The sequence below is a fragment of the Pteronotus mesoamericanus genome, unplaced genomic scaffold, assembly GCF_021234165.1.
Source record: "Pteronotus mesoamericanus isolate MK-2021 breed Mesoamerican mustached bat unplaced genomic scaffold, CSHL_Meso_final contig_182, whole genome shotgun sequence".
NCBI lineage: Eukaryota > Metazoa > Chordata > Mammalia > Chiroptera > Mormoopidae > Pteronotus > Pteronotus mesoamericanus.
In genome coordinates this window covers 12,768,050-12,787,469 of record NW_026555078.1, presented here as the reverse complement: position 1 = coordinate 12,787,469, position 19,420 = coordinate 12,768,050, and the positions used below count along the sequence as shown (strand labels likewise).

The 19,420-nt window shown below is 34.7% G+C and overlaps 1 protein-coding gene across 1 annotated transcript in view; it reads right to left on the bottom strand.

Annotated features, from left to right (window-relative positions):
• Positions 1-751: 751 nt before the first annotated feature.
• Positions 752-19,420, bottom strand: part of GTF2A1 (general transcription factor IIA subunit 1) — a 44,536-nt gene continuing 25,867 nt past the window's right edge. The window contains exons 8-9 of the mRNA XM_054567189.1: positions 17,101-17,190; positions 752-4,961 (exon numbers count right to left, since the gene is read on the bottom strand). Coding sequence (XP_054423164.1) covers positions 4,854-4,961; positions 17,101-17,190 — 198 coding nt within the window. The 3' untranslated portion in view covers positions 752-4,853. The remainder of the gene's footprint in view (positions 4,962-17,100; positions 17,191-19,420) is intronic.

The window sequence follows — 19,420 nt, the reverse complement described above, 5'->3', positions numbered from 1 at the left end:
TGTACAAAAAACCACTTTACCTCACTTAATCCTCAAAACCTTATACATTACAGATATCAAAACTGAGGCCAATCACAGGAGCCTGTATTAAACTGCAAAATGACAAGATTTTTCTGACAATAAAATCTTTATTATGATTGTTTTAATGGTTAAAATGTGCATGTTTCCTAGATAGTCTGTAACAGGATAAAAAATTACAAAAAAGCAAGCTTCTTAATGTTTCACTTGAATTAACTATAAAATTAAAATACTTGCTAATTTTTAATACCTTCTAAAATAACACAAAACATATTCAATATGTAATATAGACCTCAGAAATTCGATTCTCCTATTATGCAAATATTTACAAACTGAACTAAAAGATTTAGCTAAATAGAGAAATTTAAAAAACAAGTATGTTTTCAAATAATTTTATCTTAAGTAATCTATTCTTTGGAGTAGAAATATTCAATACAGTATGTTAAGTACATCAATTCTAGTTACATTTTGTTGGCATAAATTTAGCCCAATTTAAATTCCCATGTGCCTGGGAAATACAACTATTTTTTTTTTTCAAAGCTATTAAGAATTCCTAACATGGTTCAATAATTCAGACTGATATCCCACCCTATTTAATTTTAGAGGTATAGAGTATAATGACACTATTTTTTTTTTATAAAGGAACTTAATTGTATAAAGCATTTTCCTTTCTAAACTGTATAATTTTATTCAGCTATCTATATACACTAGTAAGCAAATCAAGCAACATTACTTTTTTTAAATAACATCTTTAATTAAAGTTTTTGCAAAGGTAAAATATTAAACTTAAAATAGGTCTTAGTACATCAAAATACTAAGTTCTCTAATTGTATTCCAAGATGGTCTTTAAAACATAATATCCCGTATATCACAGAAGAGCAATCTTGATCTGCAATTGTACAGAATGAATTATACAAACATAATAAATATATTTACGCCCTTACACATAACAGTATGTACAACAGCAGTTGACAATAGTAGCTCAGAACAGCAAAAAGGATTAGTCCCACCCCCAAATTGTAGCCCTGGCGCATACTGGGCCAGTTTAAGGAACCTTGACTGAAAGAGTTACTTACTAGGTAAATAGTATCTTACTAATAGTAGTTATTAACTCAATGAGCTCTTCTCTTAAAAGAGAAGGAAAAAAAAGTTTCTCTTGTTCCTCAAAATAAAGATATTAAGTTTGGTGTGTTCTTTCTTAAACCATAAAAAATGACAAATTTAGACTAAGGCTTAAAAGGGAAATATAAACTTCAGAATGATTTCCATAGCATAATAGATTAAAATGCAAAACTTTTTAACATAAACCCATGAGGAAATATATAAAGTAACTTTTTTAACCAATGAATTCAAAATCTGAAGTAGCTGATTCAGACATACAGGTGGAAGACAGACAAATGAAATAAAATGAAAATGTACAAAGATGGAGCAATAAAATATTACATTGCACAAAATCTCAAAAATGTTCAAGATGAAATAATATGAAAAAATAGGAATTTTCTAAGTGGAAGAAAATGGAGAAAATTATGTCTGTTTTCCTGCACAAGGCATATTTACCTTCTGAAAAAGAATGGTGACATTATTGCTATAAGATAATTAAAAATTACTCTTAAGACAACCCTTTTCATTCCTCCATAAAAAGCAGAAAAAAAGGAAACCAAATCCTTGATTTTTACTATAGCAAAAGAAAATCTTTATACAAAAGCTATTATATTTTTATGATCTTGATGTCTAACACCAGAATCTATTAGAATATGCTCTTCAAAAACATTTTAATCACTATACACACGGCTCAAATCTTGATGTATTCCTAGCAGAAAAACATCAAGGTGGCTTTGATTTTAAGACAGGCAACAATATAAATGTGATGTTATGATGGCATTTAGTTAACAGAAAGAAATCTGAACATTTAAAAAATATAAAAGCCCAATATAAAGATCCCGCTCATATAACAGACATTTTACTCTAGAAACTAATTGCACATTAAAGAGTTGTTTTAGCCAAACATGGCTCTCCACAGAAATTAAATGTGCTCTCAGGCATTCATATGGTCTGATTATCCCAATGACCACCAAAAAAAAAAAAAAGAGTACATATACTGAAAGGCACACATTTCCACTTGATATATCAAGTAATTCTGTGTAAATTTTCCTTAGCACTGTTGATTAACGCTAACTTTCTTTTTAATAAAAGGTGCCATCACCATCTGTGCAAATCTAAACAAATCCTCTTCTGAAACCTTTACCTATTTTCATAAAACAAGGTCTGAACTATTTTCCCTCTTTGAATAAACATTTTCATTTTAAAATCTGAAGTGGGAATCCCTGCCTTTTCAAAGGAATGACACGTTTACAGAATCTAAAGAAATGGTTTGTTAAAATACATTAAAAGCATGATTAAGAATTCAAGTACAATAAAAGATAAGCAAGTGGCATTCTTATAGCAAGCCACCATAATAAAACTAAAACATGCTATTTGCTTAAAAAGGAACACAAATATAGTAATATATAAGAGCACAATTTGGTATGCAGTGTTGTTTGGATTGGCTTTCAGAATAGTCACAGGTAAAAGAAAAGCATTTGCCAAGTATGCCGTAATTAATATGCAATACACAGGTGCAAATACAAAGTTATTTCCTGCTTCAAAATGACCCTAGTGAGTCATTCTGAAAGCAGTGGTTTTTCATGTTTGAAAATAACATAAAAATAGGCCAGTACACAATTCTATTATGAATATGAATGTTTGCGTACATCGAGGGCCCAAACAGGAGCTGAATATATGATAATACAAGATTCAGTAGCATGAGAACTACTAGATAGCCAAAAGGTTTCAATCAACACTGCAGCACTGCTAAACTTTTATAGGTAGTTCAGGTTGTTGACTCTTCATTGGGTAAATATAAACCTATCAACTATACTGAAGGACAACTGAACAACAGGACTTCTGTGATTTCACCCCCTCCCTTCTCTCCACCCAGTCTCAATAAACAAACAACTCCCTTCCCATGTGTGCTTTGAGAGTAGTGGGGCAAACAAATGAATCTCCCCTCCAAAAAACTAAACTAACAAAAACCGTATTACCAGCTATGACATCTAAATAAAACCTAACTACTAGCATGCTAGAAACCACCATTTACACCAAAGTTCAGAACTTAAGTTAAAAGGACCAAGTTGGTATGTGGGATGAAAAGTAGGCAAAGGAAAAAAAAAAAGATTAGCCTTTTTTGAGCAGTTTAAAGATCTGTGTTAAAAAAAAAACCCAATATATAATAAGCTCACAGTTTTTCGTTGCAATGTACTTTAAAGTGTTTCTATGTTACTTCTGGAAACACAAAAACAAATAAAAGGAAGACAAAAATGGAAGACTTAAAAAAATGAATATACAAAAGTAACTTAAACACATGTGAATTTTGTCAAGATAAATCATGAAAAGAATTCACTGTAAAAACACAAAGGTGAAGATGAGTGTTCCTACAATTCTCCCAGGCAACTAGTTCACACTGAACACAGAACTGCCATATTGTATTTTAGAGCCCCTTAGAGAATACAGAGCTATGCATTCTTAATATACATATTAAGTTTCTATTATTTTTAATATAAGTCAAATTTATATGCTTTCTTCCCAATGTGCAAACTGGAGCCCACGTCTACATTATCAATGGCCTGGAAGGGCCACCAAATGAAAGAGGTAAGTATGTACTTAGTGGCCCACCCCCTCTTACCCCAAAACTGCCTCTCAAATTACAAAGTTGCATTTTTAAAAATGTGTTCAATTAAAATAATAGTTTTAAAATTCTTTACTAGTAAACACAAGAAACTTTTATAATTACTAAATTGTTTAATAAAAACCCAGGTCCTCACCACCTGCCCAACGCTTCAGTCAATGCACAGAATGTTATCTTAATGTTTGTTTAGCTTAAAGACTAAACACATATATAAGCATACACTTCAGCCCAACAGGAAAAAATCTGTATCTATTCATGTGTATATAATTTCAGCTAGAAGGTACCTTTGTGAAATACAACCGTATTCCTAAGGAGCCACTTTGGGGTTTCTTTTTAAAGGTATGGGACTAAAAGATATAATTACAAATTTTCTGTAAGGAAATTGAAGGTGTCATTTTAATTTTGCTCAACTCGGACAAGACCCAAGTTTAATGAGTATGAAAATCTAATTAAAATAAACACCATTCCTGGGTCAAATTTTGTCTCTAAACTGTGATCACTGATTACTTCCCTTAACTCTTAAGTAGATGTTTCATAAAGCAGGGAAGAAAGAGGTATATTTTACTTAGGGAGAATTGCAAGTAAAAATATTTAAGACCTATTATAAGAGATCTAAATTGTTTCCTTACACAAGTGAATTAAAATTCAGCATCATAATTCTTACCCTTTTGTAAAAAGCTCACACGCAATTTTTACCAAATATAACCACATACAATAAGCAGTTTCATTTCCGTCTATCAAAAGGGAATTTCTTCAGTTCATTCTAACAAATATTTTTCTGATTAAACCCAAGGTGAAGGAAGGAATATAGACAAAGCTTTACATGCTAATTACCGGTGGCAGGTACCTGTATTTAAAATTGACAATTAATGGTTTTCCTACACAAAACCCCAAACCCCCCTCCCCAACAAACCCAGGTGCTACAGTTCCATGGCTTGCCAGTTAGAAGTAGTGTCTAGGTTGTCAAGGTCTCTTTGTTCCAGTAGCTTTGCTTCTACTGCACTTTTTCTGACATGCAGAAGTTTTGGTTGGAGTATGTCCCAAGTTTCAAACTGTTCACTTTAAATTTTTTAAAAGTTTCTTTTGTTTTATTCATAAAAGAATCAACTCTTCACCATTCTGCATCTCCAATGGCTTTGGAAAATATATAATCTCTTCCGTTAAGATTCATAATGCCATCCTTTAGATGAAATTTCCACTTGTTTTTACTTCTGTGTATCTAAATAAGCAAAAAAAAACAATGTAAGAGATAAAATCAAAAGACACAAAGAAACAACAGAAAACCCATTCACACACCAACAAAACTTTGTTACACATTTCTGCGTTTGCAAATTAGTTTTTGTTTTTTTAAATTTTTTCTTTATTTTTATTGTTGACCATACTGCAGATATCCCCCATTTGCCCTACTCTGCTCCCTCCTCCCAATTCCTTTTGGCCATCACCACACTGTGGTCTGTGTTTCATGAGCTATATACATACATGTTCTTCGGCTAATCCCTTCACCTTTCATCCAGTCCCCGCCTTCCTCCTCACACTCTGACAGCTGTCGTTCTGCTCCATCAAGGCTGTTGCAAAAGGTAAGACTGCTTTCCTTTTTCAAGCCACATAGTATTCCATTGTGTACACGTACCACAGCTTTTTTATCCACTCATCTACTGATGGGTACCTGGCCTGTTTCCAGACTTTGGCTGTTGTAAATAATGCTGCTCTGAACACAGTGCATGTATTCTTTCAAATGGGTGTTTCCAGATTCTTAGGATGTATACTCAGAAGTGGGATCACTGGTCAAAATGCAGTTTCATTATTTAAGTTTTTGAGGAAACTCCATGCTGTTTTCCACAGGGGCTGTGCCAGTCTGCACTCCCCCCAACAGTGCACTAAAGTTCCCTTTTCTCCACATCTTTGCCAGCACTAGTTGTTTTTTTTAAATCCTCACCCAAGGATTTTTTTTTAAGAGAAAGAGGGAGACAGGGAGGGAAAAGACAAGGCAGGGAGAGACAGAAAGAAACATCAGCTGCCTTCTGTACATGACCACCACATCCCTACCAGGGACTGAACCCACAACCTAGGTATGTGCACTGACCAGGAAGTGAACAGGCAACCTTTTGGTGCACAGGATGACACTCCAAACTACTGAACTGTTGTTTGTTGGTTTACTGATGGTAGCCATTTGAGCAGGTGTGAGGTGATGGATCTTACTGTAGTTTTAATTTGCATCTCTCTTGTAATAAGTGACATTGAGAATTTTTTCATTTCTTTTGGCTCTTTGTATTTTCCTAATTGGAAAAGTGTCTATTCAGGTCCTTTCACCAATTTTTAATTGGATAGATTGTCTTCCTAGTGTTGAGTTGTTTAAGTTCACACAGTGGAGTCCCTTTTCATTTTGTTGATGGTTTCTTTTGCTCTGCAGAAGCTTTTTAGTTTGATGTCAAGCTATTTGTTCATTTTCTCCTTTGTTTTCCTTGCCCTAGGAGACATATCAGCAAAAATATTGTTCCGCAAGATGTCTGAGATTCTACTGCTCTATTTTCTTCCATGATTTTTATGCTTTCACAACTTATATTTAAGTCTTTTATCCATTTTGAGTTTATTCTTGTGTATGGTGTAAAGTGGTCCAGTTTCATTTTTTCCATGTGTCTGCCCAATTTTACCACCACCATTTATTGAAGACTGTCTTTACCCCATTGTATGCTCTTGCCTCCTCTGTCAATGTTAATTGACCATATAGGCATGGGTTTACTTCTGGTCTCTCTGTTCTGTTCCAGTTATCTATGTACCTATTCTTCTGCCAGTACCAGGCTGTACTGATTACAGTGACCTTGTAGTACAGTTTGGCATCAGGCATTGTGAACCTCCAACTTTGTTCTCTCTCATGGTTGCTGAGGATATTCAAGATCTTTGTTTCCATATAAGTTTTTGAACTATTTGTTCTATATCTGTCCTATTAAAATACCAACATGTCATTGGTATTTTGATAGGAATTCTGTTGCATCTATAATTTCCTTTGGTAGTACAGACATTTTCATGATGTTAACTCCTCCAATCCATGAACACGGTATATGCTTCCACTTATTTTTATCTTCCTCAATTTCTTCAATGTCCTACAGTGTTCTGAGTATAGGTCTTTTATACCTCCTTGGTTGAATTTATTCCTAGGCACCTTATTTTTTTGTTGCAATTGTAAATGGAATTGTTTTCTTGGTTTCTCTGATAGTTCATTGTTGGTGTATATAATTTTTTTTTAAATTGAGATATAATTGACATTTAACATTCTATTAGTTTCAGGTGTACAACATAATGATTCAATATTTTTATATACTGAGAAATGATCACAGTAAGTTAACATTCATCACCACACAGTTACATTTTTTTCTTGTGATGATTAACTTTTAAGATCTACTCTCTTAGCAACTTTCAAAAATACATCATAATTATTTACAGTCATGATGCTGTGCATCTTATCTCCTATTTATTTTACAACTGGAAGTTTGTACCTTTAACCACCTTCACCCATTTCACCCATCCCCCACCCCCGCCTCTGGCAATCATCTATCTGACCTCCATAGTATGAGTTTGCTTTAGATGCCACATATAAATGAGATCAACGGTATATGTCTTTGTCTTATTTCACTTAACATGATGCCCTAAAGGTCCATTCATGTTGTCGCAAACGGTAAGATTTCATTCTCTTTATGGCTGAATAATATTCCATTTAATATGCAGGGTCCAGCAGAAGGCAGGCTTGTTTGAGTGTGGTTGGTAGGGCAATAATATGAGCGTAACAATTTATAGTTTTAATTTGAACATTCTGCCCTGGCTGGTGTGACTCAGCGGGTTGAATGTCAGTCTGCAAACAAAAGGGTCGCCGTTCAATTTCCAGTCAAGGCACATGCCTGGGTTGTGGGCCAGGTCCCCAGCAGGGGGCAAGCAAGAGGCAATCACACATCAATGTATCTCTCCCTCTTTTTCTTCCTATTGTGAAAACACAGAATAAGAAAAATAACTTGAACATTTCACCTAAAATGTTGTATGGTGTGTTTGAGTGTTATTTTTATTACAGAATCACATGCTTATAATTTTATAATAAAAGGGGGGCATATGTGTGCCAGACCCTGTACAGCACTAATATATATAAATATAAAATAAATATAAATAATCACTATTTCTTTATCCATTCATCCACTGATGGACACTTAGGTTGTTTCCATGCTTTGGCTATCATAAGTTATGCTGCAATTAACATGGGGTCATATATCTCTTCCAGTTAGTGTTTTGTTTCCTTTGAATAAATACCCGTAAGAGAATTGTGGGATTATATGGTAGCTCTATTTCTAATTTTTTTGAGGAACCTCCATATTGTTTACTGTAGTGGCTGTACCAATACACAGTCCCCACCAACAGCGCACAAGGGTTCCCTTTTCTCCACATCCTTTCCAACACTTGTTACTTCTTTCCATTCTATTCTAACAGGTAATATTACTGAGGTAATGTTCACTGTGGTTTGGATTTGTACATTCGTGATGATTTAGTCATGTTGAACACCTTCTGGTGTACAGATTGGTCATTTGTATTGTGTATCTTCTTTGAAAATCTGTCTATTCAAATCTTCTGCCCATTTTTAAAATCAGACTGTATTTTTTGCTTTTGAATTGTATGAGTTCTTTATATATTTTGGATATTAATCCCTTATCAGATATATGATTTGCAAATATTCCTTCCATTTGGTAGGTTGTCTTTTCACTTTGTTGTTGGTTTCCTTTGTTGTGCAGAAGCTTTTTAGTTTGAAATAGCCCCAACTGGATTGCTTTTGCTTCTGTTGTCTTTGCTTTTGGTGTCAAAAAAAATCCACACCACTGTTAAAAGAGCTTATAAACTATGTGTCCTTCTAGGAATTTAACAGTCTCAGGCATTAACAGTCAAGTGTTGCACTCATTTTGAGTTGATTTTTGTGCACGGTGTGACAGTGGCTGTTTTCCCAGTACCATTTATTGAAGAAAATTGTCCTTTACCTATTGTGTATTCTTGGCGCTTTTGTCCTAACACAAATGCATGGGTTTATTTCTGGACTGTCTTTTCCATTCCATCTGTGTGTCTGTTTTTATGACAATACCAAATGGTTTTGATTACTATAGCTGTGTAACATGGTTTAAAATCAGGGAGCGTGGTAAGTACAGCTGTGTTGTCCTTTCTCAGGACTGCTTTGACAGAAGGGTCTTTTGTGATTAATACAAATTTTAGGTTTGTTTTTCCTACACATGTGAAAAAATGTTATTGGCTGATAGAGACAGCACTGAATACTGAATAGTATGTGCATTTTAATATTAATTCTTCCAATCCATAAGCACAATATCTTTCCATTTATTTGTATCTTCTTCAATTTCTTTCATCAATGTCTTTATAGGTTTTGGTGTACAGGTCCTTTCACCTCCTTGGTTAAATTTATTCCTAGGCATTTTATTCTTTTTGATGCAATTGTGAATGGGATTTTTTTTTCTTAATTCCTCTTTATGACAGTTCATGATTAATGTATACAAATATAACTGATTTTTTATTTTGACTTTGTATCCTGCAACTTAGAAGTTTCATAGTTCTAACAGCTTCGTGTGGGGTCTTTAGGGTTTTCTACATGTCATCTGCAAATAGTGACAGTTTTACCTCTTCCTTTCTAATCTGAGTAACTTTTGTTTCTTTTGTCTTGACTAATTGCTATGGCTAAGATTCCAATATTATTTTGAATAAAAGTGGTGAGTGTCCTGTCTTGTTTGTGTGTCTTGTTTCTGATCTTAACAAAAGAGTTTTCAGGTGTGGCCTTGTCTTATGTGCTCTTTATTAAATTGAGGTACCTCTACACCTACTTTCTTGAGAGTTTTTATTATAAAGGGACACTGAATTTTGTCAAATGCTTTTTCTGCATCTACTGAGGTGATCATGACTTTTATCTTTCATTTTGTTCATTTGTTTTATTACTTTGGTTTATTTGAGGATATTGAACCATCCTTGCAGCCTTGGAATAAATCCCACTTGGTCATGGTATATGATCCTCTTAGTGCATTGCTGAATTCAGTTTGCCAATATTTTATTGAGAATTTTTGCATCTGTGTTCACCAGGAAAATTGGCATGTAACTTTCTTTTCCTGTGGTGTCCTTATCTGGTTTTCGTAAAATAAGTTTTGAAGTATGCCCTTCCATTCTACTTTTTGTGGAAGACTGAGAAAAATTGGTATTACCTCCTCTTTGGATGTTTGGTAGAATTCACCAGTGAAGCTGTTTGAACCTGGCCTTTTCTTTATTGGGAAGTTTCTAATTACTGATTCAGTCTCCTTAGGGATATAGGTCTGTTCAGATTTTCTATCTTTTCATGATTCGTTTTTTCAAAGGCTTTGTGTTTCCAGGAATTTAATCCATTTACTCTAGGTTGTCCAATATGTTGGCATATAATTGTTTGCCGTAGTCGCTTATGATCCTTTGTATTTCTGTAGTACCAGTTGTATCATCTCATTTCTGATTTTATTTGAATCCTCTCTGTCCTCTTGGTGAATCCAGCGAATGTTAATCAAGTTATCTTTTCAAAGAACGAGCTCTTAGTTTTAATAATCTCTTCTACTTCTTTTAATCTCCATTTCGCTTATTTCTGCTGATACTTATTATTTCCTTCCTTCTACTAACTTTGGGCTTTGTTTGTTCCTCCTCTAGTTAGTTCTTGGAGACGTAAAGTTAGGTTGTTTGAGATCTTTCTTATTTCTTACTAGGCATTTATCTTTATGAACTTCTCTCTTAAAATTGCTTTTGCTGCATCCATAAGTTTTAGTATGTTGTACTTCCATTTCCATTTGTCTCAAGGGTTTTTTATTTCTCTTTGTATTTCTTCATTGACCTACTGGTTGTTCAGTAGCATGTTCTTTAAGCTCCAAATAATTGTGAATTTTGCAATTTTCTTCCTATAACTGATTTCTAGTTTTACAGCACTGTAGTTGGACATATTGGTCTTTTCTTAAGAAAAGTTTAATCTGACCTAGAGCAAACCAACCATTCACTCTCTAGGTAAATTTTAAAAAAAAAGTCTGTAGTATTTTTTTTACAACCCTTAGTACTTGTATTTATATTAAAGCAGTTAATAATATTTTTCTGCAAAATACCTCTACCAGGTTTGCACATACTTGTGTTCTTTTTTCCACAGGAAATTTTATTCTGGCAAACATTTAAAATAGGAATACTCCTTCTCCCTGATGCTTCTAGATTACAGTTTTGCTTTGCTCTAATAACTCCTTTTATGCCTGTGCTACTTATTTAACCTTAGGCTTTTCTTCATTCCTCTTATCTACTGACCACCAGGACACCACCTTTTTTCAACACTGGCATCATATTTATAACCATTCCTTCCCTCTTCCTCACAAGTAATAACTTCCACGTTGCTGACCCTTCTAATAACTACGGCCTCATGGTATTAGTATCCATACTAAATATTAGTATTTTAAACCACTAATTCTACTTTAATTGTCTTCAGGACACCTGGCAACTGTTTTTTCCAAGGCCACCAATAATCTTCTAGTTACCACATAATAGCCTCCTGTCATCGGATTTATTACAATAACTGTCTAAATGATTTTCATGCCTTCACTTTCCCCTTCCTTCCAATCATCTTATAAACATTGCTGCAAGATGCACAATTCTAACCAATCACCTCTGCTTGACTATTTTCTATTTCTAAATGACCAAGTAATAACTCACCTTTCCAAGCTTCTTTCCTACCTTCACATTACTCAAAGACTGTATTTCGATCAAAGGAAATGTCATCCCTTGCTCCCACTTTTACATTCAATTCTTACTTCAAGATCCACCTCAAAATACTGCATCCTCCACAAAGTTTTCCCTAATCTCACCAGCTAAAAGTACTCTTTCCTACTGATTAATTCCCAGTGGCACTCCCCAAGACATTTGTATTATTTCTAAAGTATATGCAAGCACAGACTGATTCTTCTACCAAAATAAAACTCCTTATTTAAACACATGGCAGCATTTAACAAATACAAGTAAAGGCATGTTAGTCATCCCACCACTCACTACAGACTTCAAAAACCATGTACCTCCTGGAGTTAAGGCAAAGACACAAGAGCAGAGTTCAAATTGGACCAGGCCCTGGCCACTCCCATCTCTGCCTTCATTTACAGTTTTTAGTTATTTGAAATTCCATGGACTTAGGGGGAAAAGAAGTCATAAAATTTAATCAACTGAAATGACCTTTCTTCCCTCTTCCAGCAAGCCCTACTCATTATTCATGTTCAGTTCAAGCTCTACATCCTCTTTGAAGAAGAACCTATGGTTCTTCCTTTTTTCTAATCTAAAGGGACTTCAAATCAGGTAGTTGAGAACTTCATTTTAAAAGAGGAAATTATAGCCTAGAGACGTTAAATGACTTGACCAAGGGCATACTGCTATTAAATGACAAAGATGATTCTTGAGTCCACGTCCAATACGCTTTCTACTAAATCAGGCTGTTTTATGTAATAATGCAGAAATGCTCACTATGTTTAGGTAATTTCTGAGGTCCCATTCCTAAAATTCCATCTTAAACTCTCAGTGCAAACATTCTCCATGGCATATTCTTGGCAAATTGTTGTTCAGTGTCTGCTTACATTGATTAAAAGTGGGGGCAAAGAACTGCAAATTACGTTATTCCTTTCCGGACAACTTTTATTAGCCTTCATATTCCAGCCTTTACTGAAATATGCTTCCTCCCAACTTCTACTTACTGATCCTAGCTCTGCCTTTTGGGACTTACATTTTTTTAAAAAGTCAAAGAACATTTCATATATTTGAAAACCACTCTCATGCTCTTCCTCTAGATCACTTACTGTTACTCTATGCTTATTCAATTTTTCTTATCTATTAAACAAAAGAAAACGCACAAAAAAATTTAAAACACTAGTCAAGGAAGAGAGTCTTACATTAATTTGTCTTCTAGCTCTGGTCTAAATACACTATGTAGACATTAAACTATGTTAAGATGGATGTTTAATAGACATTCCAAACTTAGTATGTCCAAAACTGATCACTCTCGTCTCCTAAACCTGCTCCATCTTTTAGACTCTCCATCTCAGTTGATGCCATCTCCATTCTTCTTTCCAGTTAGCAATGAGAAAATCCTGGAGTCATTTTTTTAAATTGAATTTACTGGGGTCACATTGGTTCACAAAACTATACAAGTGCACAACTCAATAAAACATTATCTGCACACTGCATTGTGCAGTTAGGCTTAATTCCTTTTCCTTTTCTATTACACATCTAAAAAGGGTCAGGAATTCCTGCTGAGTCTTCCTTCAAAACATATCCAAGAATCTTCCTTTTCCTCCCTGGTGTCCAGTTGCTTCTTCCCTCCTGACCCCACATCCCACTTCTCCTCCCTTCTCCACCCCCTCGCTCCCCTTCCCCTCGCTTCTCTGCCTGGCCCCATCCTTCTCCCACCTTCCCACCTTTTAAAAAAAACATCTAAGAGCCAACTGCTTTGCACCATTTCCAATACTATCACCCTAGCCTGAGCCACCATTATCTCTCACTAGGTTTACTACAATATCCTTCTCTTAGTCTCCTTTTTCAACCTCGCTTTCTCCACACACTCTTCAACAAAGAAGGAAAAGTAACCCTTTTAAAATTAAAATATGACATCACATTTGTCTATCTGAAACCTTCCAAGAGCTTCCCAATCCACACAAGAGACCCTGTCTTCACAAAGTCCCACACCCTCTACCCTCACTTACCTTTGACTTAATTTACTAACATGTAACACATCTACCTCCCCCGCCTTCCAGCCACACTAGCTTTCTTGCTACTCCTCAGATATAACGGGTGGTCTCTGCCACCAGATGATGACATGGCTAACCCTCCTAAAGTCTGTTTAAATGCCATATTCTCAACAGATCTAACATAACTGTCCTTTTAAAAACTGTAACCTGTCCCTTTCCCACTCTTTATTTTTCCATAACAATTATCAACTTCCTACAAGTTATATTAATTATTTCTGTTTTAGCATCTGTCTCCCTTCACTGCAGTACGCTTCCCAATGGCAGGGATTCCTTTGTTCACTAGTGTCTCTCAAGCTCCTGGAACAGTGTCCTGGGACATCACAGACATTCAGTAAGTATTTGCTGTATGAAACTGTGACATACAAAGACCTTGGCCTCCTCTTTTCTTGTTTGGCACCTTGCAGAGCAAGTATTAACTCTCCTAAAAATAGGTATACAAACTTATTTCCAGCATGAACCAAGTGGATGCAACCTGAAAGACAATGACATTATATAAACAAGAAAGTGGTAAGTAGCCAGGAAAAAGGAATTCCACAAATAAGTACAAAAACTCATTGCATTCTGCTACGAGACAGCTTGCAAAAATGTATTTGTAAAAAAGTTTCATGGACCAAACAGTCCATATATTCAGCATGAAGTCCTACTGGGTAATAAATGGTAAATATTTTTATTTGAATAAAATCACAAAATACAACTTGAAGAACAATTGGCCCTAAGCCCTTCATAAAAGAATTCCTGAATGCAGGAAAAAGGCCTCTTAAATTTCCTAATGACAAACATATTAAGTAAAATTACCTATAAATGAGACTGAAGCATCAACACTGGACGTCATGAGTACCTATCTACCCATACTTAAGGTAGAACTCTGCCCCATTATTAGGCTGAACTAGTTTCTGATTTGATCAGCAACACAAATTTCATTATTCTTTCTATGATCACTTCTAATATTGACTCATTTCTGAAATTCTAAAGTCTAGGCTTCAAAAATAAACTCCTAAAATTCAAGTTGGCTCAAAACATATCCAATCCCATTCTAACCAGTCATAGAACACCACTGTTCTTTGCTGTTGACTTAAAAATAAAAGAATTTTTAAAAAATCAAGCCCCCATCACCCCAATCTGCAGAATTCATTTAATTCTAAAAATTAGATCTCTGCAAACTTTAAAACTGTTTATCACTCAATACACTATTTAAAGCTATTTTCAATTTCTTAGTCTAAAACATTAAAATAACCTATTTTAACATTTAAAATATTATGTGTACAACTTGTACCAAAAGAGAATACATCCATTCTCTTAAAATATGAAAAATACTAAGAAGCGTATTCTTCAATCAGGCTCAGGTAAAGGTCCTCGCTTGCCTGAAGAATCTGGTATCTTGTTATCATGAAACTTGTATTCTTGATAATCTGGTTGCAGGAGGTTCCCTTGAGACTTCTTGACGATAAAAGTTTATTGTTATGTCCTGTTTTAACCTAAATACTCTTCTCTATGTGAATGTAACAAGGAATTACATTTACTATAATGTGTCTGGTAGCAGGTATTAAGAACACTCACTCAGAAGTCATAATCTACAAAAGTGAATGTTCTCATAACTCTGACTCAATATCCTGAGTTTATTCTATCATTTCATTGATGTATAGTAGCTTGACTTCACCTTTTCTTTAGGAAATGACAAGACCCATTGTCTTGACATGTTCCCTACAGATATGTTTGCAATAATCATGGTTATTGATAACATTCATTCCTATAAAAGCAACACAAATTTAGAATTTTCATCATTAGTGAAGAAAATTCATTCAGGGCATAAAGTCTGTATGATCACGAAAACTGCTCCAGTACTTGGCACATTCAGGTACTTAATGAATATTTGTTTATGGAATGGGTAGAGCTTACAAACAAAACCCAGTTGCTTTTTTAAAAAGAATTAATTTATTTTTAGAGAGAGCGGAAGGGGGAGAAAGAAAGGGAGATAAACATCAATATGAGGGAGAATCATCGATCAGTTGCCTCTCGCATGCACCCTAACTAGGGACTGAACCCATAACTCAGTTGCTTTTGTTAGAGCTTGCGGTATTTGGTAATGCTCTGCTAAAATTGAATTATAAATGCAGTGTAATTTGTAGGTTATTATAAATATAATTATTATAGTGATAAAACAAACGTTATTTAAATGTTTCAATAAATAACAAAAATCTCAACAATAATGCTTATAACTGTAACAACAATACTTGGAATGTAGCATCTTTTTAAAAGGCTAATTCTCACAGAACTTAGTTTAAAAATTCCTTAAAGATACCAAACTAAAGCAAAGCTAAATTTAAAAATAATTCTCAGTAAAAATGTATTTGTTAGTTAATTTTCTGCCTTATTTATTGCCCTATTCTCTCCTTAGCAATAAAAAAAAAGTTGCAGAGATTCAATTAAAACCTTTTAGTTTTGAGGTAATTAAGGCCAAAAGAAAGACGATTATCTCACTGAGTTATTATTGATGTTAAAGGACAACTCAGAAGTGGTTGTTTAGTTTGGTAACAAGTTGGGACTTAACTCTCTTCCCAATTTCATTAATAACTAATCTTTAAAATGTAAAGCTACACAAATTAATTTCTCATTCTATTAAAATAATCTACTAAACTACAACCATGTTTTTATTTATACCGCTTATATTAAGCAGACAGTTCTCCAAAGAGGACATACAGATGACCAATAGACATATGAAAAGATACTCAATGTCAACAGTCATCAGAGAAATGCAAATTAAAACCACAAAAAGATATCACCTCACACCTGGCAAGGATATGGAGAAAGGGAAACCCTTTGCACTGTTGGTGGGAATGCAGATTGGTGCAGGCACTGTGGAAAGCAGCCATTTCACCCAGTGATTCCACTTCTGGGAATATATATTCAAAGGAAGCCAAAAAACTAATTCAAAAGAACATAGGAATGAGCACCTTGGTGATGGTAAACGAACAAAGCGTTATTTACCACCATAGTGTTACTTTCCATTGTCAAGAAATGGAAGAAGCCCAAGTGTCCATCAGTAGACGAGTGAATAAAACAACTATGGGACATTTACATGAGGGAATACTACTCAGCTGTAAGAAAGAAGAAAATTTTACCCGCTGTGACAGTTTGTACAGACCTGGAAAACATTATGCTAAGTGAAGTAAGCCAGTCAGAGAAAGACAAATACCATATGATTTCACTCACATGTGGAATCTAATGAAAAAACTAAACTAACAAGCAAAATAGGGAAAGACTAGTAGACAGAGGGCAGGACGACAGCTAAGGCTGGGGGCAGGGGAAGGGTAGAGTGAAGGGATTGAGCAAAAAGGAAAAAGGACTCATGTACATTGACGACAGTGTGGTGATTGCTGGGGAGAGGGGGGCATAAGGAGGTAAGTAAATTGGTAAAGGAAGAAAAATACAATAAAAATTATTTTTATTTTTTTAAAGCATCAATCAGCTGCCCAAATATTTGAACAAGGCAGAAAGGATGTTTAGGGAAGACATTACAAAAGAAAAAAAATGTCCGAAATCTGATGATAAAATCCTTACCTTATCATATTGGCATACAACAACATTTTCTGTATCAAAGAGTTCCTGTCCTTCCTCATCACTCACATCATCTTCACTGTTGAGGGGCTCCTACAAATAAAAAGGGAAAGTTTTTTTTTTATTCTTCAGGCATTATTAGAAAAGGGCCCTTCTAATATTCAATGAAAATAAACACAATGACCTTGATGTTCTTTGAGAACCAAGGGCCTGATGATGCATACATGTATACCACAAACATATTGTTAATTGGCTGCACTGATTTAGCTAATGTTACTGCAATTCCAACAAGACATTAAACACATCAAGGAAAATAGTTAATCTATAACCTCTAAGTCTGAAATGATGTTTAACTTTATTTCGTTGATTCTTTCAGAATAGCACAGGAAGATAATTCTCTGCAGTAACTGCTGAAGATGTTTAAAGGTAGCTCTTCTTTCTTAGGTTTGAAAATGTGAGCATTTAATGAGATAATGGCTCTATGTACCACCAGAAGCTGCCATGTAAAAAGGAAAGCAATGGCAAAGCTAAAAGGGAAAAGTGCTAAAATAAGCTAGCAGTCTGGCTTGTCTTCCATTAAGGACTAGAACTCTGATTACAAATTAGCATGTTACCAAAGTGATGGTGGCAGCTTGGAGTATAAGTAATTAAGCCATTAAATTTAAAGTGTGCATGTGTGTGTACATGGGGTCGGGTAGGGCATTAGTCTCAGCCAAGAAGAATTAAAGACTAAGATCATAAAATAACCAGCTATGTTAAACTTGACCACCATTGTGGCAGAAGATAAAAGACACAACTCAGATTTCTAAGAAAGATGATATTAAGTCTAGGTCTACACCTACTCACTCATGTATATGTATGTATGTTCTTTAATTTAAAATAGATTATCACCCATGTAAGCGTAAAAAAAAAAACCCCAGAAAACAAACAAAAAAAACACCATGGAGGTCAAATTCACATAATACAAAATTCACCATTTTGAAGTGTACAATGCAGTCACCCTTCATAATGTGTGCAACCATCACTGCTATCCAGTTCCAGAATAATTTCACCACCTTTACCAGTTCCCCATTCCCACCTCTCCACATCCCTGGCAACTACTAATATGCTTTCTGTCTCTATAGGTTTACCTATTCCAGATACTTCATGGAAATGGAATCAGACACACATGTACAGTGTGTCGTCTGGCTTCTTCGACTTAGCATAATACAGGATCAGCCATGCTGTAGCATACACCAGTACTCTGTTCCTTTTCATGGTTAAATAATATTCCACCACATGGACATACCAATTTTATTTTTCCATCCATTGGTTCATGCGCATTTGGGTTACTTATATCTTCCAGATTTTTGTGAGCACTGCTGTTATAAACATTCATATACAAGCTTTTGTTTGAACACCTGTTTCAATTCTCTTACACATATACTTAGAAGTGAAATTACATGGTAATTCTATGCTTAAGTTTTTGAGGAACCACCAAATCATTATCCACAGTGGCTACATTTTTATATTCCCACCAACAATATACAGAATTCAAATTTCTCCACATTCTCACCAACGTTTTTTATGATAGCCATCCTAGTAGATGTGAAGCATCTGTTTGCAGTTTTGATTTGCATTTCTCTAAATGAGTAATGATGTTGAGCATCTTTTTGCATGCTTACTGTCTATTTGTATATCTTCTTTAAAGAAATGTGTATGAAGCCCTTTGCCCATTTTTAAATAGGTTTGTTTTTGGTTGAGTTTTAGGAGTTCTCAATATATCCTGGATGTTTGTCCCTTATCAGGTATACAATCTGCAAATATTTTCTATTTTGTAGGTTCTCTTTCACTTGAAGTTTTGATGGGTGGAAGTTTTAATCCACGAAGTTCACTTTTATATTTGCTTTGATTGCTTGTGCATTTGGTGTCATATCTATGAAACTATTGCTAAATCCAAAGTAATGAAGCTCTTGCTCCGTTTCCTTCTAAGAGTTTTATAAATTTTAGATGTTATATTTAGGTCTTTGATTCATTTTTAGTTAATTTTTGTATATGGGGTGAGGTAGGCATCCAACTTCATTCTTTTCCACGTGTATGTTCAGTTGTCCAAGCACCATTTGTTGAAAAGACTACTCTTTCCCTATTCAATTGCCCTTGCCCATATAAAAATTTTGTAGCAGGAGAGCATACACAGCAGTATTCCAGACAAAAAAGACATATTAAAGTTTAAGAATACAAAACATTTTAAGGGGAAAGAGCTATACCAGGCAAATTCTAACTGCAATAAAGCTGGTATGGCCCTGTTGGTATCACACAAAACAGAATTTATGGCAAAAATAAA